At 43.1% G+C, this 24,426-nt stretch overlaps 1 protein-coding gene and 1 pseudogene across 5 annotated transcripts; both read right to left on the bottom strand.

The window, feature by feature from the left end:
• The window catches only part of LOC139555856 (mediator of RNA polymerase II transcription subunit 23-like), a 35,273-nt pseudogene extending 18,682 nt beyond the window's left edge, over nucleotides 1-16,591 (bottom strand).
• A 2,339-nt stretch (nucleotides 16,592-18,930) lies between these two features.
• Nucleotides 18,931-22,669, bottom strand: LOC139556253 (putative nuclease HARBI1). 5 transcript variants are annotated; one of them, XM_071369961.1, is made up of 10 exons: nucleotides 21,914-22,669; nucleotides 21,650-21,826; nucleotides 21,498-21,559; nucleotides 21,329-21,415; nucleotides 21,200-21,241; nucleotides 20,958-21,131; nucleotides 20,190-20,878; nucleotides 20,005-20,120; nucleotides 19,797-19,908; nucleotides 18,931-19,702 (listed from the first exon to the last, which is right to left on the bottom strand). In XM_071369961.1, exons 7-10 carry the CDS (start codon nucleotides 20,659-20,661, stop codon nucleotides 19,614-19,616), a joined length of 789 nt encoding a protein of 262 aa, XP_071226062.1. In that variant the 5' UTR covers nucleotides 20,662-20,878; nucleotides 20,958-21,131; nucleotides 21,200-21,241; nucleotides 21,329-21,415; nucleotides 21,498-21,559; nucleotides 21,650-21,826; nucleotides 21,914-22,669; the 3' UTR covers nucleotides 18,931-19,613. The 5 variants fall into 5 exon arrangements, 3 of the variants coding, with proteins under 3 accessions (XP_071226062.1, XP_071226063.1, XP_071226064.1); XM_071369962.1 differs by having other exon boundaries at nucleotides 20,190-20,744; nucleotides 20,843-20,878; nucleotides 20,958-21,241; XR_011671090.1 differs by having other exon boundaries at nucleotides 19,797-20,744; nucleotides 20,843-20,878; nucleotides 21,914-22,668.
• Nucleotides 22,670-24,426: the final 1,757 nt, after the last annotated feature.

The raw sequence follows: 24,426 nt of genomic DNA on the forward strand, positions 1-24,426 counted from the left end.
TCACATTAATGAGAAGTGGGACATGAAGTTCCATGTTATTACCACTGAGAACAAGGAGAGGCACACAACAGAGAACCTAAAACGGTATTAATACCATCATTGCCCAGTGGGTGGGGGACAGCAGTAAGGTAGGTAGCCAGCCAGGATCATGTGGATTAAACTGCATTGCCCCCTACCGGTCATACACAGGACCATATCTGAATTGTGAATTCCCGTCATTTTATGTTATTCATATCCACCACTCTTGACAACTGTGTTTCTGAACGTGCGGAAATAATTGTGCGTTCTGATACCTGGCCCAGACCGGTTTCAGGGACCTCGGCAACCAGTAACTTGCCCCCATTGACCAAGCCACTTGGGGGTACTGTTGCCACAGTAAATGCTTGGGGAGGAGGGCCCCGAGCCAAACAACCTTTTTGACGAAAAAGGCTCATCCAAATACATCCGCCTGTCCCTCTCAGGAATCCAGAGAAGCGGCACGTTTATTTGGAAGCACTGTGCTAGGATTAGCCCTTGTTAATCTCTGGAGTGAAGTAACTCGCCACTCATCTGTAAAAACTTTAAACAGGGGTAAGCGACACTTCACCGCTGCAGGGACAGGAGATAAATACCTTCATCCAAACCTGGAGGAACTCTGCTTTGGGAGAGAAAACACCATTAAAGGCACGTTTACCACCAAATCCAAAGATGACTGATGTCAACAGATTCTCACTTTGAAAATACTCCAGAGCATATCAGGAATAGTGCATAATCTCTGCCAGCGAAACCAGCATGAGCCTAACTCGGCTGGTTAGTCTTTTTGAACTGACTCTTACCACTGGCCATCTTACTCAAACAAGGAAGCACTGGCTACGAAATCAAATCAAATCTAAGTTTATTTGTCACGTGCGCCGAATACAACAGGTGTAGACCTTACAGTGAAATGCTTACTTACAGGCTCTAACCAATAGTGCGAAGAAAAAAAAAGGTATGTGTGTGTGTGTGTAGGTAAGTAAAGAAATAAAACAACAGTAAAAAGACATTTGAAAATAACAGTAGCAAGGCTATATATAGACACCGGTTAGTCAGGCTTATTGAGGTAGTATGTACATGTAGGTATGGTTAAAGTGACTGCATATATGATGAACAGAGAGTAGCAGTAGCGTAAAAAGAGGGGTTGGCGGGTGGTGGGACACAATGCAGATAGCCCGGTTAGCCAATGTGCGGGAGCACTGGTTGCTCGGGCAAATTGAGGTAGTATGTACATGAATGTATAGTTAAAGTGACTATGCATATAAGATAAACAGAGAGTAGCAGCAGCGTAAAAGAGGGGTTGGGGCGGGCACACAAGGCAAATAGTCCGGGTAACCATTTGGTTACCTGTTCAGGAGTCTTATGACTTGGGGTTAAAAACTGTTGAGAAGCCTTTTTGTCCTGGACTTGGCAGTCCGGTACCGCTTGCCATGTGGTAGTAGAGAGAACAGTCTATGACTAGGGTGGCTGGGGTCTTTGACAATTTTTAGGGCCTTCCTCTGACACCGCCTGGTGTAAAGGTCCTGGATGGCAGGCAGCTTCGCACTACCCTCTGAAGTGCCTTGCGGTCGGAGGCCGAGCAATTGCCGTACCAGGCAGTGATGCAACCGGCCAGGATGCTCTCGATGTTGCAGCTGTATAACCTTTTGAGGATCTCAGGACCCATGCCAAATCTTTTTAGTTTCCTGAGGGGGAATAGGCTTGGTTGTGCCCTCTTCACAACTGTCTTGGTGTGTTTGGACCATTCTAGTTTGTTGTTGATGTGGACACCAAGGAACTTTAAGCTCTCAACCTGCTCCACTACAGCCCCATCGATGAGAATGGGGGCGTGCTCGGTGCTCCTTTTCCTGTAGTCCACAATCATCTCCTTAGTCTTGGTTACGTTGAGGGTAGGTTGTTATTCTGGCAACACCTGGCCAGGTCTCTGACCTCCTCCTTATAGGCTGTCTTGTTGTTGTCGGTGATCAGGCCTACCACTGTTGTGTCGTCTGCAAACTTAATGATGGTGTTGGAGTCGTGCCTGGCCATGCAATCTTGGGTGAACAGGGAGTACAGGAGGGGACTGAGCACGCACCCCTGGGGAGCTCCAGTGTTGAGGAAGAGCGTGGCAGATGTGTTGCTACCTACCCTCACCACCAGTGGGTGGCCCGTCAGGAAGTCCAGGATCCAGTTGCAGAGGGAGGTGTTTAGTCCCAGGTTCCTTAGCTTAGTGATGAGCTTTGAGGGTACTATGGTGTTGAATGCTGAGCTGTAGTCAATGAATAGCATTCTCACATAGGTGTTCCTTTTGTCCAGGTGGGAAAGGGCAGTGTGGAGTGCAATGGAGATTGCATCATCTGTGGCTCTGTTTGGGTGGTATGCAAATTGAGTGGGTCTAGGGTTTCTGGGATAATGGTGTTGATGTGAGCCATTACCAGCCTTTCAAAGCACTTCATGGCTACAGACATGAGTACTACGGGTCTGTAGTCATTTCGGCAGGTTGCATTTGTGTTCTTGGGCACAGGGACTATGGTGGTCTGCTTGAAACATGTTGGTATTACAGACTCAATCAGGGACATGTTGAAAATGTCAGTGAAGACATCTGCCAGTTGGTCAGCACATGCCCGGAGCACACGTCCTGGTAATCCGTCTGGCCCCGCAGCCTTGTGTATGTTGACCTGTTTAAAGGTCTTACTCACGTCGGCTACGGAGAGCGTGATCACACAGTCGTCCGGAACAGATGATGCTCTCATGCATGCCTCAGTGTTGCTCGCCTCGAAGCGAGCATAGAAGTGACTTAGCTCGTCTGGTAGGCTCGTGTCACTGGGCAGCTCGCGGCTGTGCTTCCCTTTGTAGTCTATAACAGTTTGCAAGCCCTGCCACATCCGACGAGTGTCGGAGCCGATATAGTATGATTAAATTTTAGCCCTGTATTGACACTTTGCCTGTTTGATGGTTCGTCGCAGGGCATAGCGGGATTTCTTGTAAGCTTCCGGGTTAGAGTCCCGCACCTTGAAAGCGGCAGCTCTACCCTTTAGTTCAGTGGGAATGTTGCCTGTAATCCATGGCTTCTGGTTGGGGTATGTACGTACAGTCACTGTGGGGACGACGTCCTCGATGTACTTATTGATAAAGCCAGTGACTGATGTGGTGTATTCCTCAATGTCATCGGAAGAATCCCGGAACATGTTCCAGTCTGTGATAGCAAAACAGTCCTGTAGTTTAGCATCTGCTTCATCTGACCACTTTTTTATAGACCGAGTCACTGGTGCTTCCTGCTTTAATTTTTGCTTGTAAGCAGGAATCAGGAGGATAGAGTTGTGGTCGGATTTACCAAATGGAGGGCGAGGGAGAGCTTTGTACGCGTCTCTGTGTGTGGAGTACAGGTGATCTAGAATTTTTTTCCCTCTGGTTTCACATCTAACATGTTGATAGAGATTTGGTAGAACTGATTTAAGTTTCCCTGCATTAAAGTCTCCGGCCACTAGGAGCGCCGCCTCTGGGTGAGTGGTTTACTGTTTGCTTATTTCCTTATACAGCTGACTGAGTGCGGTCTTAGTGCTAGCATCTGTTTGTGGTGGTAAATAAACAGCTACGAAAGGTATAGCTGAGAACTCTCTAGGCAAGTAGTGTGGCCTGCAATTTATCACAATATACTCTCCTTCAGGCGAGCAAAATCTAGAGACTTCCTTAGATTTCGTGCACCAGCTGGTGTTTGCAAATATGCACAGACCCCCCCCCCCCCCCCCCCTCGTCTAACCGGAGTGTGCAGTTCTATCCTGCCGGTGCAGCGTATATCCCGCTAGCTGAATATCCATGTCATCATTCAGCCACGATTCCGTGAAACATAGTATATTACAGTTTTTGATGTCCCGTTGGTAGGATATTCGTGATCGTACCTCGTCTAATTTATTGTCCAATGATTGCACGTTGGCGAGTAGAATTGACGGTAACGGCAGCTTTCCTACTCGCCTTCTGCGGGTCCTGACGAGGCATCCGGCTCTTCGTCCTCTGTACCTGCGTCGCTTCTTCTTGTGAGTAGGAAAGCTGCCGTGTGTTTGGAGAATATCATGTGAGTCTTGCTTGTTTTTGAAAAAATCTTCGTCTAACCCGAGGTGAGTGATCGCTGTCCTGATATCCAGAAGCTCTTTTCTGCGGTAAGATACGGTTGCAGAAACATTATGTACATCGTGAAAAAAAACATAATAGCACAATTGGTTGGGCACCTGTAAAACTGCTGCCTTTTCTTCCGGCGCCATTTTCATCAGCACAAGCTGAGCAGAAAGTAGTTAGCTTTTAGCAAACACAAAAACCGATACCAAGACCCAAAACTCGCAACATCTAGGGGGACAAGTACTTTCTCACCACTAACAGACACCTAAATTGGAGCCGAATCTCGTAGCCTTCAAGTGCTTGAAAAGTTTGTAAATTGCGTGACACGTTATTCCTTCATGCTCGCTGAAGAGGAAAGAATTTAGGAAATGGATGCAGGCCCCGGTATTATAGCCAGGAAGGTGGGGCTTCCGAGGGCGAGCTCGGCATCCATTGGCCCGTTGGGCGTGATTTCAGTTTGCTTCGGGTGAATAGGATTGGTAGTTGACTCCTCATAGTATGTTATACCGAGTGACAGACTGAAAGGGCACTGTCCTTTGTCTGGAGAGGGAGCAGCTGCCCCACAGGGAGACCATGCCCTCTATTCCCCATTCACTTAACATTCACAGAGCTCACCTAATCATCTTATTACATTTTTTTACCATATTACAATGTTCCCAGGTTAACTCATATTATTTATTAATAATATATATAGATTAAAATACATTCATTTAGTTCTAATCTATGGATTTCACATGACTGGGAATACAGATATGCATCTATTAGTCACAGATACCTTAACAAAAAAAGTAGGGGCGTGGGTCAGAAAACCAGTCAGTATCTGGTGTGAACACCATTTGCCTAGTGCAGCGCAACAAGGCTCCTTCGCATAGAGTTGATCAGGCTGTTGATTGTGGCCTGTGGAATGTTGTCCACTTCTCCAGTGGTTGCTGGAAATTGGCAGGTACTGAAACACGCTGTCGTACACGTCAATCCAGAGCATCCCAAACATGCGCAATGGCTGACATGTCTGGTAAATATGCAAGCCATGGATGAACTTGGACATTTTCAGATTCCAGGAATCGTGTACAGATCCTTGCGACATGTGGCTGTGTATTATCATGCTGAAACATGAGGTGATGGCCGCTGTTGGGCCTCAGGATATAATTTCCACTGTATTTCTGTGCATTCAAATTGCCATTGATAAAATGCAATTGTGTTAATAGTCTGTATCTCATGCCTGCCAATACCATAACCCCACCGCCACCATGGGACACTCTGTTCACTCTGGTTAGGGGAGGGTTTGGCCAGCAGGGATATCCTTGTCTCATTGCGCACTAGCGACACCTGTGGCGGGCCGGGCGCAGTGCACGCTGACACGGTAGCCAGGTGTACGGTGTTTCCTCCGACACATTGGTGCTTCTGGGTTGGATGGGCATTGTGTCAAGAAGCAGTGCGGCTTGGTTGGGTTGTGTTGTGTTTCGGGGGACGCATGGCTCTCGACTGTCGCCTCTCCCGAGTCCGTACGGGAGTTACAGCGAAGAGACAAGACTATAACTACTACCAATTGGATACCACAAAAAAAATAAAAAAATAAATTTAAATAAAAAATAAATGACACCATTTCAATTCAATGTGTTTAATGCAGGCCTGAATCACTTCATTGAATTGTTCCCTGGACGGCAGATAGATGGCAGTTGAACAGAAAGGCCGAAATAGAACGCAACCACTCACCTACAGCGACCGACACATATCTATATGCTACTAGCTCATTTTGCAGTCTGGTCGACATGGATCGATTTATTGTAAAAAAATTAACGTAAATCTATTGACAATGAAAATGAGGGGGAAGAGCTGGAGAACAACGTGACAGCTATGAACGAACAATCACCAGATAACCAGGAAGATGGACGCGGGGAAATGCAGCTAGCTAACGTGGCTCCAGTGGCTAAGAGAAGGATACAGTCGATTCAAGAAGAACACAAAGTTCCAAGAGAAATGGAAAGACAAGTATTTTTTTGTACTGCATGATGGGACTAGCTCACTTTATCTTATTATACAAGGCAGTCAATTGTTTTAAACAAGCACATTTAGAGCGACATTTCTAGTCACACCATGCCTACTTTGACAAAACATATCCGCCACGAAGCAATCTCAGAAACAACAAAATAGCGCAGCTCAAAAAACAACAACAAATGATGGACAGATCTTGCACCGTGGCAGAGAAAACAACAAGAGGCAACATATGAGATTGCTTGGATACTCGCAAGAAACAAGAAGGCCTTCACAGACGTGGAGATTGTAAAATAATGTTTTTTGGCCTCAGCCAAAATATTGTATGCTGATTTCACAAACAAGAAAGCTATTTTAAAGCAAATTAAGGGACTGCAACTCTCAGACTCGACCATAACAAGACGCATAGAAGACATCGGTAAGCAACTGATTACTGACATATCCGTGGCGCCGTGTTTTAGTATGGCGCTTGACGAAAGCACTGATGTAAGTGACATTGCCCAATTATGTTTGGTTCTGCTTTCCTCAAAACGAGTCGTTCATAGAGGGACTTTTATGTTTACTGCCCCTTCAGGGACAAACACAAGGAGAGGATATTCTGAAAACCCTTGTTACATTTTCTGCTGATAATAATATTGACTGGTCAAATGTGGCATCTGTGTGCACTGACTGCGCCCCAAACATGTGAGAAAAGGAGAAGGGACTCAACAATGAACATTGAAACAAAAACAGAGAAACAGAGAAACAGACTTACCAATGCACACCTGGATTGCCTCACAAGGACAGCAACAACAGACTATACATTTAGAATGAATTCAGTCAAGGAGCAGAAGGGACATTTTCGCTCATCCAACTACTGAGGTAACCCTTAATATGGGTCTTATACATGTGATGTAGCCTATTTGATGTGTGTATGTATATATTTGTGATGTACTGTACAACAAATCAATTGCATGTGCTCTATTGCTCTGAATTTGCTCTCAATTGACAATTCATAATATTGGAAGAAAAAGTACAACAAATTAAATGACTGAATGACTGCCTCAACCCAAAGTGGCCCCCTTACAAAAAATTGTGAGTAACACTGGGTTTGGAGAACATTTTCTAAACGCTAACCTACTAGTTAGCGTTAAACACTGACCTATAATGAGTTTCACAGCCTCTATCAGAAACGTGTTAAATGTTGAACTAACATTAGATAAAGGCATACATGTCATGTGGGTGGCTTTGACCTGAGTGAGGATGAGGGCACGGTTGAGCTCCTCATATTCAGCTGACAGCACTGTTTTGGGGTCCTAAGGAAGCGGGTGAACTTAGTGCAAAATGCAAATCAATTTATAACATTTTTGACATGCGTTTTTCTGGATTTTTTTGTTGATATTCTGTCTCTCACTGTTCAAATAAACCTACCATTAAAATTACAGACTGATCATTTCATTGTCAGTGGGCAAACGAACAAAATCAGCAGGGGATCAAATACTTTTTTCCCTCACTGTAAATGGATTAAAAAACTAAAAAATTCGTACACATCTACACAAAATACCCCATAATAACAAAGTGAAAACTTGTTTTTAGACATTTTTGCTAATTTATTGAAAATTAAATACAGAAATGTCTAATTTACATAAGTATTCACACCCCTGAGTCAATACATGTCAGAATCACCTTTGGCAGTGATTACAGCTGTGAGTCTTGATGGGTAAGTCTTGAACTAGATTGTTGGTTATGGGCTCGTAAGTATTTCACGGTAAGATCTACACCTGTTGTATTCAGTGCATTTGACAAATAACATTTGATTTGAGTCTAAGAGCTTTGCACACGTATTGTACATTTATTATTTTTCTAATTCTTCAAGCTTTGTCAAGTTGGTTGTTGATCTTTGCTAGACAGCCATTTTCAAGTAATTAGGCCACTCAGGAACATTCAATGTTGTTTTGGCAAGCAACTCCAGTGTATATTTGGTCTTGTGTTTTAGATTGTCCTGCTGAAAGGTGATTTTGTCTCCAAGTGCCTGTTGGAAAGTAGACTCCCAGGTTTCCTCTAGGATTTTGCCTGTGCTTAGCTCTATTCTGTTTCTTTTTATTTAAAAAACTCCCTATTCCTTGCCGATGACAAGCATACCTATAACATGATGCAGCCACAACCATGCTTGAAAATTTGAAGAGTGGTACTCAGTGATGTGTGTTCTTGGATTTGCCCCAAACAAAACATTTTTTTTTTACTTAAATTTATTTGCCACATTTTTAAGGTTTTACTTTCGTGCCTTGTAACAGGATGCATGTTTTGGAATATTTATATTCTGTACATGCTTATTTCTTTACACTCTGTCATTTAAGTTAGGATTGTGGAGTAACTACAATGTTGTTGCTCCACCCTCAGGTATCTCCTATCACAGCCATTAAACTCTAACTGTTTTAAAGTCACCATTGGCCTCATGGTGAAATCCCTGAGCGGTTTCCTTCCTCTCCGGCAAATTAGTTATGAAGGATGCCTGTATCTTTCTAGTGACTGGGTGTATTGATACTCTATCCAAAGTGTAATTAATAACTTCACCATGCTCAAAGGGATAATCGATGTCTGCTTTTATGTCTACCAATAGGAATCATTCTTTGCGAGACATTGGAAGACCTCCCTGGTCTTCGTGGTTGAATCTGTGTTTGAAATTCACTGCTCGACTGAGGGACCTTACAGATAATTGTATGTGTGGGGTAGAGAGATGAAGTAGTCATTCAAAAATCATGTTAAACACTAATTGCACACAGAGTGATGCGACTTGTTAAGCACATTTTTACTCCTGAACTTATTTAGGCTTGCCATAAAGAACATACTTTGGTGCGCAGGATTGTGTCGAGGCACAGATCTGGGGAAGGGTAGCAAAAACTTTCTGCAGCATTGACGATCCCCAAGAACACAGTGGCTTCCATCATTCTTAAATGGAAAAAAGTTTGGAACCACAAAGACTCTTCCTAGAGCTGGCCCCCAGGCCAAACTTAGCAAACAAGGAAGAAGGGCCTTAGTCAGGGAGGTGACCAAGAACCCGATGGTCACTCTGACAGAGCTGTAGAGTTCCTCTGTAGAGATGGGAGAACCTTCCAGAAGGACAACCATCTCTGCAGCACTCCACCAATCAGGCCTTTATGGTAGAGTGGTCAGACAGAAGCCACTCCTCAGTAAAAGGCACATGACAGCCCGCTTGGAGTTTGCCAAAACGCACCTAAAGTACTGTCAGACTATGAGAAACAAGATTCTCTGGTTTGATGAAACCAAGATTGAACTATTTGGCCTGAATGCCAAGCGTCACGTCTGTTGGAATCATGGCACCATCCCTATGGTGAAGCATGGTGGTGGCAGCACCATGCTGTGGGGATGTTTTTCAGCGGCAGGGACTGTGAAACTAGTCAGGATCGAGGCAAAGATGAACGGAGAATAGTACAGAGAGATCTTTGATGAACCTGCTCCAGTGTACTCAGGACCTCGTACTTGGGCGAAGGTTCACCTTCCAAAAAGACAATGACCCTAAGCGCACAGCCAAGACATCAGTTTTTTTTTAAACCTGTTTTTGCTTGTCATTATGGGGTATTGTGTGTGGATTGAGGAGGAAAAACAATAAGCCTGTAATGTAACAAAATGTAGAAAAAGTCAAGGGGTCTGAATACTTTCCAAATGCAGTGCTGTGAGAAAGTATTTGCCCCCTTACTGATTTGCTCTATGTTATCAGATCCTCAACCAAAACCTAATATTAGATAAAGGGAACCTGAGATAACGAAAATAAATGTATACTTAAATAAATAAATAAAATAACAAAGTTATGCAACACCCAATTCCCCTGTGTGAAAAAGTAATTGCCCCCTTACACTCAATAACTAGTTGTGCCACATTCAGCTGCAATGACTGCAACCAAATGCTTACTGTAGTTGTTGATCAGTCTCTCACATCACTGTGGAGGAATTTTGGCCTACTCTTGCATGCAGAACTGCTTTAGCTCAGCAACATTTGTGGGTTTTCAAGCATGAACTGCTCTTTCAAGTCTTGCCACAACATCTCAATTGGGGTTAGGTCTGGACTTTGACTAGGCCATTCCAAAACTTCAAATGTGTTGCTTTTTAACCATTTTCATGTAGATTTGATTGTGTGTTTTGGATCATTGTCTTGCTGCATGACCTAGCTGTGCTTCAGCTTCAGCTCATAAACGGATGGCCTGCCATTCTTCTGTAGAATTCTCTGATTCAGAGCAAAATTCATGGTTCCTTCTATTAAGACAAGTCTTCCAGGTCCTGAGGCAGCAAAGCGTCCCCCAAACCATCATACTACCACCACCACGCTTGACCGTTGGTATGAGGTTCTTACTGTGGAATGCAGTGTTAGGTCCCATTATGTCTGGTGAAAACCAATCTTGTCTAAAAAGTTGATGCAAGTTTGCCAAAAAGCACCTGGAAGACTCTTCGAAGAATGTTCTATGGACAGATGAGTCAAAGATGAGTTATTCAGTTTGTCATTCTTTTGTTTTGTATCTTAGGTTTGTGGTGAGGTAAATATTTCAGCTTTTATTTTCATTGTTTTGTTATTTTTTTCCTGTAAAGCAAATTGCATTGCATTCCATGTCTGAAATGTGCTGTATAAATTAAGCTTAATTTGATTTGCAACATAGCAGACCCAAATGTCCGCGCTAGATCTGACGCGACTTATTTTTCTACAGTGAAAGGCATGTTTGTTCTACATAATGTTTTATTTGAACGTTCCACAACGTTGTGCCCTGCTGAACACAGCCCAGGACTTACTGATGAATGCCTTGATGCTCAGGGACTCTATCTCCATGTAGACCAGCAGTCTGCTGTAGTTCTCCATCAGGACTGGGGCCAGGGCAATGCTGGACTTGGCGTGGGCAAACTTGATCACCCGTGTGGCGATGCTGTTGATGAGGCTGGAGTGAAATTAGACGGGACATTTAGTCCGGTTTTATTTATTTATTGAGTATTTGCTTACCTTTTTTAATAGGCTTTGATCACTAAACTGTCAGAATACTGCATATGCAAGTGTTGGTATTTGCAGAAAACAGCTGAATGTTCGAGGCATTATTGGCTTAGAAATTGCAGATGGCTTTTTATTGTAAAATCAATAAGCACTGAATCCTCTGCAAAGCCGCCAGAGCATATTTTTCATGACTTAAAGAAGAGCCCACTCATCTCTGTAAAAATAGCTTTTAGGTTGAAATGGATATATGTTGTTTAAACTCATCACCACAACCACCTTCTATCCTCAGTTCTAAATGGCAACTAACAGCAGGGAAAATACAACCGTGATCAACAAGAGAGGGAGGAAGACGTCATGCTTCAACATGCTCATCTGTTTTTTGTGATGTAGCACAGAGAAATGTCATTTCATACAAACTGGGCTACACTGAACTGATTGAGGTGAAATGACGACAACGTTTAAATGTTATGTTTAAATATAAACTCATTATTTAAACCTCATTCCGTTTTAAATAGGGCAGTATTAATGTGAATAAATTGACATGGCATGTCATTAAAAAAAACACGACAAGGATCCAAATGACTATTTTTAAGGAGATTATTTTTTACCACAGCATTTCAAGCAGGGTATTTTTTTACTTAATTTAAAACATCATAGGACGCATCCTCAAGTCTTCCTGTAAGCCTCTCGTAGGCTGAGGATATTCCATTTTTACTTCAATAACCCCTATTAAGAGCTCTAACTACACTGACCACAAATAAACGCAACATGCAACAATTTCAACAATTTTACTGAGTTACAGTTCATGTAAGGAAATCAGTGAATTGAAATAAATTCATTAGGCCCTAATCTATGGATTTCACATGACTGGGAATACAGATATTCATCTCAAAGGAGAAATGCTCACTAACGGGGATGTAAACAAATTTGTGCACAAAATTTGAGAGGAACACGCTTTTTGTGCGTATGGAACATTTCTGGGATATTTTATTTCAGCTCAAGAAACATGGGACCGACACTTTACATGTTGCATTTATATTTTTGTAAATGAAGTATGATGTTACGACCCCGAACTGCAGTCAGGTCAATACCCTGGTGAGGACAATGGTCACGCAGATGCGCTTCCCTGAGACGGTTTCTGACAGTTTATGCAGAAATTCTTTGGTTGTGCAAACAGTTTCCTCAGCTGTCCGGGTGGCTGGTCTCAGACAATCCCGCAGGTGAAGAAGCCCGATGTGGAGGTACTGGACTGGCCTGGTTACACATGGTCTGCAGTTGAACCTACTGTCAAATTCTCTAAAACAACGTCGGAGGCGGCTTATGGAAACAGCTCTAGTGGACATTCCTGCAGTCAGCATGCCAATTGCACACTCCCTCAAAACTTGAGACATCTGTGGCATTGTATTGTGTGACAAAACTGCACATTTTAGTGTCCTTTTATTGTCCCCAGCACAAGGCGCACCTGTGTAATGATCATGCTGTTTAATCAGGTTCTTGATATGCCACACCTGTCAGGTGGATGGATTATCTTAGCAAAGGAGAAAATCTCACTAACAAAGATGTAAACAAATTTGTGCACAACATTTTTAAGAAATATGCTTTTTGTGCATATGGAATATCTGTGGGATCTTCTATTTCAGCTCATGAAACATGGGACCAACACTTTACATGTTGCGTTTGTAACAGTTTAACTTTAGTCCGTCCCCTCGCCCCGACACGGGCGCGAACCAGGGACCCTCTGCACACATCAACAACAGTCACCCACGAAGCATCGTTACCCATCGCTCCACAAAAGCCGCGGCCCTTGCAGAGCAAGGGGAACCACTACTTCAGGGCCTCAAAGCGAGTGGCGTCACCGATTGAAATGCTATTAGCGCGCAGCACCTCTAACTAACTAGCCATTTCACATCCGTTACACGTTTATTTTTGTTCAGTGTAAATTAATCATTACTGTTTATGTTGCTGTATTATCCTGTGAGCAGAACAGTAGTAGTGGTTGTAGGGATAATGGACATATATGGTATCTGTATCTATCTCTATGGTAGGTATAGCTCACCTCATCCTGGCGTGGACAGTGAGAGAGTCCAGGGGATTCATGGGTAGTGGTGTGACGGAGCCTGATGCGGTACAGTTGGTGCCAGGTAAGGTTATGCGCATGCTGCCGTCTCCACCAGCATGTCCATGGGCAGAGTGAAGCACTCTGAGTTAGTGGAGTAGGCATCACACAGCAAGGCGATCTTATAAACCGTCATCCCCAGGGACTTGTTCCTCAGGCTCTGCTGGAGAAACCTAAACCCACAAGGACAGGTAGAGTTCAATATGAGGCAAGTCGTTTAAATGTCGTTTGAATCACAGATTTGAGATGTTGCTTTTATCTCAAACTCAAGGGATCAAAAATCATGCATCTGTGAGTTACACTGCACGTTGGTGACCACTGACCACTGTAATACTTTTAGACTGACTGCCTAAAGCCTTCTGCATGCTTCGGTTCAGCTGGCGCCTACCGAACGAGTGTGCTCGCATACTCCCTTTAAAAAACTTTAGCTTGAAAAACAATAACAAAATGTGGCAATAGTACTGTTTGTCCATTGTGAGACGCCATAGCCAGCATACTTCCTCAAAATAGTCAGAATTAATCAAGAAATCTGTCATTCATTTTGACGTTTTGTCGATCTTAATCGCACAATTTTACATTAAGATGTTTGTTGCAGTATTCTCAAGTGAAAAATTGTGCATGAAAACGATTCATCTCTCGCTGAATGACAACAAACACTTAATTGAAGAATCCATTCTGTTGACCAATCACCAGCGAAGGGGCGTAGACTTCGGCTACAGACTACCGACTTCGGGTTGTCTTGAGAATTTTTTGGGTGTGCACTAACACCCGGAAAAACCCTTGCCGAAGACCAAAATGTCACAAAATGTCATCATAATGTATGCATGAACTATTCCGAACTGTTTCGGATGGGAAGCATGTGGACACCTTACATGTAAGTGTATTCATCTGAGCTTCCTAGTAGACATCATGACAGATAAGAGCTGGTATTAAGGGCCTATTGTTCTATAAGGTGGAGGAGACAGTCTCTTACTCATGGTGCAGCTTGAGGGAGTGGGAAATGCGGATCTGGCATGGGTCGACTGGGGCTTGCTGATGTCCGGCACCGGGATGCACTGTTGAAATACACACATCACAATGTCTTTAGCAATCCCAATAAAACCTTAAATAAATCGTCTTCAATAAATCCTAAATTCATAACAATGTCTTGTAAACAAAGTAGACACCAAGTAAATAGCTTTAGAACCGGACTAGTATAATGCATTATTATCTCATTGAAACACGTTACTCATTCATTCACAATTTGCTGTATCATCATTGGTCAAAAGCTAATAAATAACCACTTAGCTCCGGGATAAGCTGTACGAGTCAACCATGAGTGTGTGTGTTAGTGCAGCGTTAGTACACAGATTCAGTATTTGCATGCTAATGCAAGATTTGGCTGGGAGTTAATTGATGGAGATGGGGCTGCAGATGCCTTAATTGCGTCCCCTTGGATACGGCAGCTCCAGATGTAGTTAGGCTCAAAGTGGAGGATCCTGGTTCCTGCAGGGCTGCTCAGACAGATGGAGGAAACTGAAATAACAGGCCCTCTGAGCTCTGATTGCAGCACAGTCACTTCTTAATTGAGCTACCACACAGATACACAGGGGGCAATGCTACTGTATAGTCCTACTCCATGATCTCCCCTCTAGATACAGTGAGCATGCTAACCTTTACACCGGTAGACATACACATACCAGGGGAGAATGACTGGCCCTTCTCATTGAAGCAACGGAAGTTCAAGGCCGACCGTGGTACTGCAGGCCTGGTTTGCAGAAAACAGGATCCCCCATTATTAGGAATGGAAAAATTGCAATCTTTGTGTCACAAAAATATTTTTTTCAAGAAAAGAATTGATTCTAGATGTATGACCTTGAACCGATAATTGTATAAATTGCACACAGAACTGTATAGTTGTTCATGGCAGGACAATTTAGTTGTTCATGGCAGCCTGCAGTACCCCGGTCGGCCTTCAGCTTGAGTTACTCAATGAGAGGGGGCAGCACCGAGCTAGCCTGCAACGTCACTTCCTGGAGTAGCTCAAACTGCTATGTTATGTCTCCATGACACACCATCTTAATAATATTTTGCTTATTTTTTTGGTACTTTTTCTCCTTTTTCTCCCCAATTGGTAGTTGCCATCGCTGCAACTCCCCTACGGACTCGGAGAGGCGAAGGTCGAGAGCCTTGCGTCCCCCAAAACACAACCCTGCCATGTCACACTGCTTCTTGACACACTGCATGCTTAACGCAGAAGTCAGTCGCACCAATGTGTTGGAGGAAACACCATCCAGCTGGCGACAGAAGTCAGCTTGCAGGCGCCCGGCCCGCCACAAGGAGTTGCTAGAGGACAAGGACATCCCGGCCGGCCAAACCCTCCCCTAACCCGGACGACGCTGGGACAATTGTGCGCCGCCTCATGGGTCTCCCGGTCACGGCCGGCTGTGACACAGCCTGGGATCGAACCAGGGTCTGTAGTGATGCCTTAGACCGCTGCACCACTCAGGAGGCTGCCATCTAAATCTTAACCAACTTTATTTGGCTTCAGTGCGCTATTGAGTCACATAGGAATGGATGTAGTCACGTGACCCATGGCTTTGTCCATTCATATATACAGTCATTGACACACACACACCTCTTTCTCTGGGTAGAGCAGGTTGAACAGCTTCATGACAGGGAGGAAGTCTGCCTGGGCGTTCTTCTGGGTGCTGCCAGAGATTAACTGGAGGAGGAATCATATCAGGTGGTCTCTGCCTTTGATCAGGCCTCGGCCGGCCAGCTGAGGAGCAACACACACAAGACAGACATTTTAGACACGGTCTGTCTTACGGTCTCTGTCTCACACACTAACTGTGTGGAACAGAAGTGCTTATTCATCCGCTAATGGTAAAAATGAAGTAAGAACAAGTGTTAAAGATAATAGGACAATTGACTGTGTCCACATCTATAAGTGTGTTTCTGTTCCAATCAACACCATCCCACCTTCTGGTGAAACGAGAGCACCATGTGTGGGAAGCTGCGAACTGGAAGAGCACAAAGAAAATAAGCTGGCTGGAGAGGTGCTGCCACAGGAGCTGGCTGGTGCTGCCGTCATAGAACTGCTCCTACGTCTCAGAGCGCTCCATGGCGTACACCACCAGGTACACCAGCTGGTCCTCGATTACCGGATGTGAGGGGGGAGGGCTAAGATAGAGCGATGTCAGAGGGGGGTGTAAAATTCAGTATATGTCAATACAGGGAATTGGCTTGACTTTGGGTGGGGGGGTTCCAACACTGACCTGCACTTCACCAAAACAAGTGAGATCAGCCAATAGTGGATTCAGAAATATAGTTAATTTTAAAAAAAGGTGGCACTTGACTGGCCTCATTGACTGCTTCATTCTAGTTCCCTTCCCTCTCACCCCAAACACTGTCTCACACCAACATCACTAAAGTCACTTGGCCCAAATGGGAGTCTCAGAAAAGTTGGTTACAACAGAACACACACACAAAAAACAGAGCATGACATGAAAACTACACCACTGCCAAAGAAAGCCCTGATCCGAGAGAAGCTGGACTATATCAGATTGGTCACTTTTGCGATCAAATAATTGCCAAAGTAATTAATATGCATGTACTTATATTTTTAATACATTTGCAAAGATGTCTAAACCTGTCTGTGTGTGTAGGCAATTTGCAGACTATTCAGATTAGAATGGCAACTGTTGAAACCATACAATTTGTGAATGAAATGAACTACAACTTCCGTTTAAGAACACAAGTTTGATCAAATAAAAACTAAATACAAACGTTGTATTGTCACATATACCAGATGGGTGCAGTGAAATGTGATGTTTTACTGGGTCAGTCATAGTATTACTGTGCTGTATCCGTGGAGCAAATTAGGGTTAAGTGCCTTGCTCAAGGGCAAATCAACAGATTTTTCACGGTGTCGGCTCGGGTATTCGAACCAGAGATGTTTCGGTTACTGGTCTAACGGCTAGGCTACCTGCCGCCCTACATCACCTTGAAGAGCATTTGGAGTTAACGGTTTGTTGCAAAACGAATCGGCGTAATGAATACACCCCAGGTTAGTTGACAAATCTATGGCGTGTTTTTCATTAGCCAAGGAGTAACTCAGACTATGGAACAATGGTGGAAAAACTACCCAATTGTCATCCTTGGGTAAAAGTTAAGATACCTTCATAGAAAATGAAAATGGCAAAAATATACTCTGCGATGCGTCGTGCCTAAGAACAGCCCTTAACCATGGTATATTGGCCATATACCACATCCCCGCGTGCTTTATTGCTTAAATATGCTCTGGAGCTGGGTTTCCATGAAATCGCCATGTTTCAACGATGAAAAGTAACATTACGAAATCAATTCAGAAATCGCAAAAGCACTTTGCTCCATTCACTGAGCATGGATTGCCTTTGGATGCAACGGCCACGGAGTTTCTAAACTGCACTGTCTTTGCTAAGGCAAAGATTTGTATAACAACTCTATAACTGCCATCATCTGTAGTTAATTATACAGTTAACCGGACGTTTGTACAGCCTTAAAAACAAACCGATGTGGCACAATCAAAAGTAAATTGTTCCACATCTGTAGAGTAATTTCATCTAATATAAAAAATACGATCTACGGTTCAATGAGATCAGTGACATATCTGAAATGCAAATATGAATGAGACCGCTACATTTAATATGTCTTGTCCAGTTAAAATGAATTAAACGTACTTATTCATAATAATGTAAAACCTCAACATCAAGAGCTTCAAATCGAGTGCTGCCATTGATGCTCTTTTGACAATCTGATAAATTATTCACCAGTCAAACCAGTCTTCAATCAGGCAATCAAGTACATTAATGAATGCACTGCCGTCTCAATAATGTTGTGGGCCTGACAAACGGTTAATGTTATGGTGCCCTACAAAACTAAAGTTATTACAAACGTTTACACAGATCTTGTAGATTCTTCTGTAAAACATTTAATTATCATATAACAATTCACAGAAGTTATCAAATAACCTGTGTTACCCAGTCAGAATAGACCAGGGGCCTGTTGCACAAAACTAGGATAAGGGATTAAGCCAGGATATCTTGGTGATCCTGGCTCAATTGATCCGTAATCCGGTTGCACTAAAGATGGATAGGGGGCAGGAGGATATGTTATGGTATAAATTACCATGGAGATTTATTCTGTGGAGCTAGCCTGCTCCAGACCAGGCTAAATTCCAGGATCTATTTAATCTCATCCCTAATGTCAGTCAGCAGTCACCACAAATGGAAACCAATAGTTATTTCACTGCTCACTATACATTGTTATCACATATAACTAGACCCACTGTTATTATTTAAACGTTTGTGATCATTAATTTCAATGATTTTGGATAAAAAATGATTTTTAGATGATGTTGCTATCATTAGATAATTTACAGTTTCCCATAGACTATAAGGCTATATATAAAATGATAGAATATTAGGGCCACAGAGGGGAAAAAAACACAAGTCATAATATTGTAACCAGTTGTTTTAAAGGAGGACAGTTGTTAAAATGACAGATGTGGGGCATTTCATGAAATTGTACTTCAGTATGGTTTCATAAACAAAGACATGCTGATGTGCCAGAATATTAAGTATCACATTGTCATAAGTATCAAAACTGTAAAAACAATATGTAGCTTTTCTGCAGAAAGAACCAGCCTCATAAATTTATGACTTTATCCTTTTTCTTCAGTGTGGCCCTAGTACTCTGTCATATAAACAAATACACATTCCATATGAATATAAAAACACAATGTGTAACATTATGTTCCTTTATTGAATAAGGACAAAACAAAGCAGGTAAACCATCAGCTCCTTTCGAAACTGAAGTCACAGTGACTCTACAAGATGGAAAGCACAGAATCCAAGCATATTATACAAAATGATACATACACATTCAAAGGTCTGTATATAACACACCCTGCATGTCTGCACACTAAAATAAATGCAGGACAAATCCATACACATCAACTGAACAGACAAATGAATGGATGCAGTAGCCTCCCTGCAGCCTTGTATTACACACAGTATACCGCACAAACATCATAAGAGGCAAATTCGTCAAAAAACGAACCCAAAAAAACCCAAATTCCTCTGCCACCGCAGGACATATTTAACCAAAATTGAAAGCACACATACTAACTAAAATAATTCAACACATATTGGTCCCTCAGCAGCCGACCACTGTCGTCATCAGGGAAGATTGCCGGATTGTCCCAGTCCATGGCTGGTGGCACTCTGGGGGCCCTCTCCTTCCTCAGGCAGGCCACATTGTGGAGGACAGCACAAGCCACAGTAATATCACATGCCCTAACAGGGCTGACCCTTAATTTGTGAAGGCAGTGAAAGCGTGCCTTCAGGAGGCCAAAGGTCATTTCAACTCTGGCCCTGGTCCTGGCATGGGCATGGTTGTAGGCCTGCTATGCTTCCTGGGGGTCTGTGAAAGGTGTCAGGAGAAAAGGCTGGCAGCCATACCCCCTGTCTCCCAGCAACACACCAGAGAATTCACCTGTCAACACAAAATCTCATCATTACTACCTCATAAACACAGTGATATTCTTGACACAGCCATGATGGTTATAAATAGGGGTTGTGTGGCTTACCTTGTGATAGGCACTGATAGATTTCAGAGGCCCGAAAGATTCTGGAGTCATGGACTGAGCCAGGCCATTTTGCCACAACATTGCTGATCACACAGTCAGCATTGCAGACCATCTGAAATCATAAGATGAGGAATATTACACCAATCAATGCACATCACTGGCAATGCAGAGTGTTCGTCAATGGACAATATCAAAAAGTTATGTTCACCTGAACATTAATGCTGTGAAAGGATTTCCTATTCACAAAATCAGCCTCATGGGCACCTGAGGGGGCTTTTATCCTTATGTGTGTGCAGTCCACTGCACCAATGACATTGGGGAAACCTGTCACACAAAGTAATGAGTATCCTACTATGTGTTAACAGTTGTCCTGTAATTTGTAGATCCTCTTACCTGCAATCCTATAGAACTCCTCTTTGATGTCACAGAGTCTTCTGTGGCCAGGGAAGGAGATGAAGACATCTGCTAATGCTTTGATAGCCAGACACACACTCCTTATTGTGCGGCAAATTGTGGCCTTGTTCAGCTGTTCTGCATCCCCCACTGAGTACAGGAAGGCTCCACTAGCAAAAAAGCGCAAGGCCACACAAACCATTTGCTCCACACTCAGTGCATGGCTCCGTGCAGTGCGGTGCTTAATCCTGGGACCCAGTAGTCTGCATAGATACCTGATGCCATCTGCAGAAAACCTGTATCTTTCATATAGATGGTCATCAGGGAAGGCCAGTGGGTCCAACCGGTCCCTGAAGACCCTTTCTCGCCTGAAGGCTCTCCTCAGCACAAGTGCTTCTTCATCCACCACATCTCGCACGAATGGGCATGCCATTGTCAGAGCAGAAAGGAACACACAATTTTGGGCCTTCATATAGGCTAGTGGCCACACCTGGTGCTGGGGGGGTGGGCAAAAGAGGGCGATGCCTTATAACGATGACTTGGTTGTACTGATTGCTGGGAAAATAAAAAAAACCTTAGAAAGATGCCACCGTCCTGTGTGCTCACAATAAGAGCTCATATGTCATGGCTCACTTGACTTTATGAGAATATACCTAATTTTTATTTTGAGCTGTGTCATCTTCTTGGAGCTGGGGGAGGAAAGAAAAATAATGATTAATACATTTGTGTTACAGTTAGCATACAGTGTACATTGAAGGCATATCTCACCTCCCTCTCAAGTTTTTTTATTTCAAGGTCCAGTTTCCTAATTGTCCTCTTTTTTATTTCGGACTCCAGTGCAAGATTTTCCATCTTTTTCTTCTTGTACTGAATGTCTATGTCTGCCAGTTCTATTTGGCGCCGGAGGTGGTTGCCATACAACTTTCTGATAGCTTGTGAGCTCTGTGAACACAATACAATTAGCGCAGCTGGAATTTGGCAGGATGTGGTGTCCTTTTATTAATACGCACTATGTTGCCAGGCTGGTTTTCCCACTGTATAGCATCTGGGTCCTGTAAAAGAAATTAGATTTTTTGATTTTGATGAGGACTCCTCACCATTGTAGAGTAAATAGTACTTTCACAGTCTTAACATGATACCTCATGCCTTCTGGAATCCAGAGAGATGGTCTCCTCCTCATCATCGTCTCCATCATGTGCTGTTGCTGCTGCACTGGGGCCTTCACCCTATCACATTTAATCGGATTCATATTGAAGCTAGTAGACAAGACATGCCAGGCCTACAGTATGCCTTTGATGGAGTACTCACTGGATCAGCATCGTCTGGTGCTTGTGCTGGTGGCTCTAACAGGAACACAGTGCTGCCAGACACTGCAAGGCAATAGGTAAACCAAAGTCAGACAGTCCAAATTGATTCAATATGAATGTGGTTGTATCCCATGTAGAGATGGAAGGACATACCTTGAATGAAGCGGGTGGCATCTTGGGAGGAACCTATGCTCGTCTCTTTCCCCCCAGGGATCCCCTCTAAGACGGGCCTGCCTTTATTTAGCTCCAAGGCCATGTCCTCTGCTGGGGTAAGGTCAGCCTTTGGTGACCCACCACCCGTGCCTTGTCTGTGGGTATTCTTTTTCACTGCTAAAACAGTACAGACAATGTGTGAGCAGGCACCTTCTGGGTACAATATATGCTTGTGCTTTGTTAAATATTAGTCAGGGACCATACCATTCTGCAGAATGTTCTTGTATTTGATTTTGACCTGCTGCCATGTCCGTTTTGGCCCGTTCATGTTTAATCTACACACACACACACACACACACACATTTAATGGAGTCACACTGCAAAAAATTACTTGGTATTTTTGTCTTGTTTTCAGTAAAAATATCAAAAAATGTATCATAGCTTTATACAGTGTGATGGAGTTACTTTACACAATTTCACTCATATCTGCAGTGCATTTCAATTAAAAATTTAACCGTTTCATAATTACAGTACAACTGCATTTTTGGAGATGTGAATTAAATATTTGAATTGTAATTGTGATGTTTCAGCGGAGCGGTGAGTGTGTAATTGTGCACTACTTACGCATTCAGGCGGTCTGCAATACTTTGCCACGCTTTTTCTCTTTGCTTTATCACTGTGGCGGTGTTGCCTTTCTTCTTAATTATATCTTTTACCTCCTCGTATGCCTCCATGAGGATTTGTGCTTCCGACGGGGAAAAGTACGCGGCTCTAGTTGCCATGGTAAATCAGTTAATCTGTGATCTGTGGCGGGGTCTATTTGAGTGAGCCGTGAGCGCGCACCTATCCAGGATTGGTTTCACCTGGCTTAATGAATCCGTGTCTGCTCATCCTGGCTTGGTCTTTGTGCAACCAATTAAGCCTGGACGCACATGTTTTGGCTTCATTGAGCTCAGCTGAGTCATTTATCCCGGATGTCTTAATTCTACTTTTGTGCAACAGGCCCCAGTGCTTTAATTAGGCAATAATTGTAGGGTTAATGTGTGCTTTACAACCGGTGTGATGAGAACTCGATCCGGTGGAATACGACGATACAGAGCGCTTATTTCAAAGAGCGCTCTGTAAATCACGCCCCAGTGGGCAGAGGTAGGTATGTTGGACTGGGACACGTTTCAATACGATAAGTATCTAATTTTACAATGCGTCCGCCGTGGTTCTGTGTAGCCTAGTTATGTTAATATATTTGAGACCAGTGTATGCATTGAATAATACATTCATAAATGGCAAAAAGGACAATCGAATAAAGAAATGAATCTCAAGAAAAAAGTTTTTGAAGTGTCTGTGTTTTTAACTCATCAAATATATATGTATATATATACAGACACTTCAAAAACTTGGTTATTATTTTACACATATTTATGTGCACATTTTCTGCTTGACTGTGGCACTCTTTACCTGAACTGTTAGAATTTTCTTGTGATCACAACTACTTATTTTGCTCAATAAAGATAGAATTCAATTGTTTTCTTTGAAAAGATGGGCCTGGCTGAGAAAAGTACATTCCTCTTTCTGTCTAAGTGTGGGGCTGTTTACAGCAATTTTCTGTATTATTTGGTTAACAGAACAAAACAACTTATTTTACTCAACTCAAGATTGAATTAAATGGTATTTCTTTGAAAACATAGGCCTGGCTGAAATGAAAAATACATTAAGGGGATGGGACCCACAGAGACAGAGACTGATTATCTGTCTGCATGTCTCTTTATTTACAATGCTGGCTGCCATGGTTAACGCAGGACAATGAATGCTAACGGAATTGAATCAGACAGGGTAACATAAACAGGCCTACAGTGACACATAGAGGTGAAACGGGTGTGTGTGTGTTAGTCAGATTATCCAGTGTCCACAGCAACACTTGATTGTTCTCTACCCCAGTGCATGTGGTGTGTACTATAGTCTTAGCCATTCTCTCACTAACTCTTAACTTTTATTTTTCTCTGACTCTCGTTCCGGAGGGGCTGAGGCACTTGGACCGTGACTGAGGACACCCTGGCCTGACACCTGGACGTGCTTGGCCCAATCCCACCTGGCTCCCCTCTACATGCTTCCTGCTTGTTACTTTAAAGTCCATAATTAACTTATAGAGCTCTGGATCCAATGTCTTACCCACTACTGTAACAACTTGTGTCAATTATTTGCTTGTTTATATAACACACTTTTTTTTTACTAATGATTCAAAGGTGTGTGACCATTAACTTTGGCTGCATATCCATTTAACAATGGCGGAAAGTAGCTCAAGCCAATGCTTGGAAACCCATTAGGCGAGGGATGGATAATTGGTATGCAGCCATTGATATTTAGGTGGCTTCATCAACAGATGGAATGTCTCCCAAATGGCACCATTTTCCCAATACACAGTGCACTAATTTTGGCCAGGGCTCATAGGGCTCTGGTCAAAAGTAATGCATTATACAGGAAAAAGTAACAGGGTGTCCTTTGGGATGCTTTCTGCCTGTTGAGCACCACCCTGCCTACTGTAAACCATTTGTCCATCCCATTCCCCCAGTTAAGCAAAATAAAGGGAGAGGCGGTGACAATAATGTATGTTGTAAATTACTTTTCCTGTCAATTACTTTATTTTATAAACGTAACCTATTGTGTGTGTGACCTTTTTGAAGTTTTAATAAAACCTTTATTCAGCCAACAAATCCATATTTTCATTGATGGAGTATTCAACAGACTGAACAGTCATGTACCAATGAGATTAATTAGTTGCA

This window comes from Salvelinus alpinus, chromosome 27 (genome assembly GCF_045679555.1).
Source record: "Salvelinus alpinus chromosome 27, SLU_Salpinus.1, whole genome shotgun sequence".
Taxonomy (NCBI): domain Eukaryota; kingdom Metazoa; phylum Chordata; class Actinopteri; order Salmoniformes; family Salmonidae; genus Salvelinus; species Salvelinus alpinus.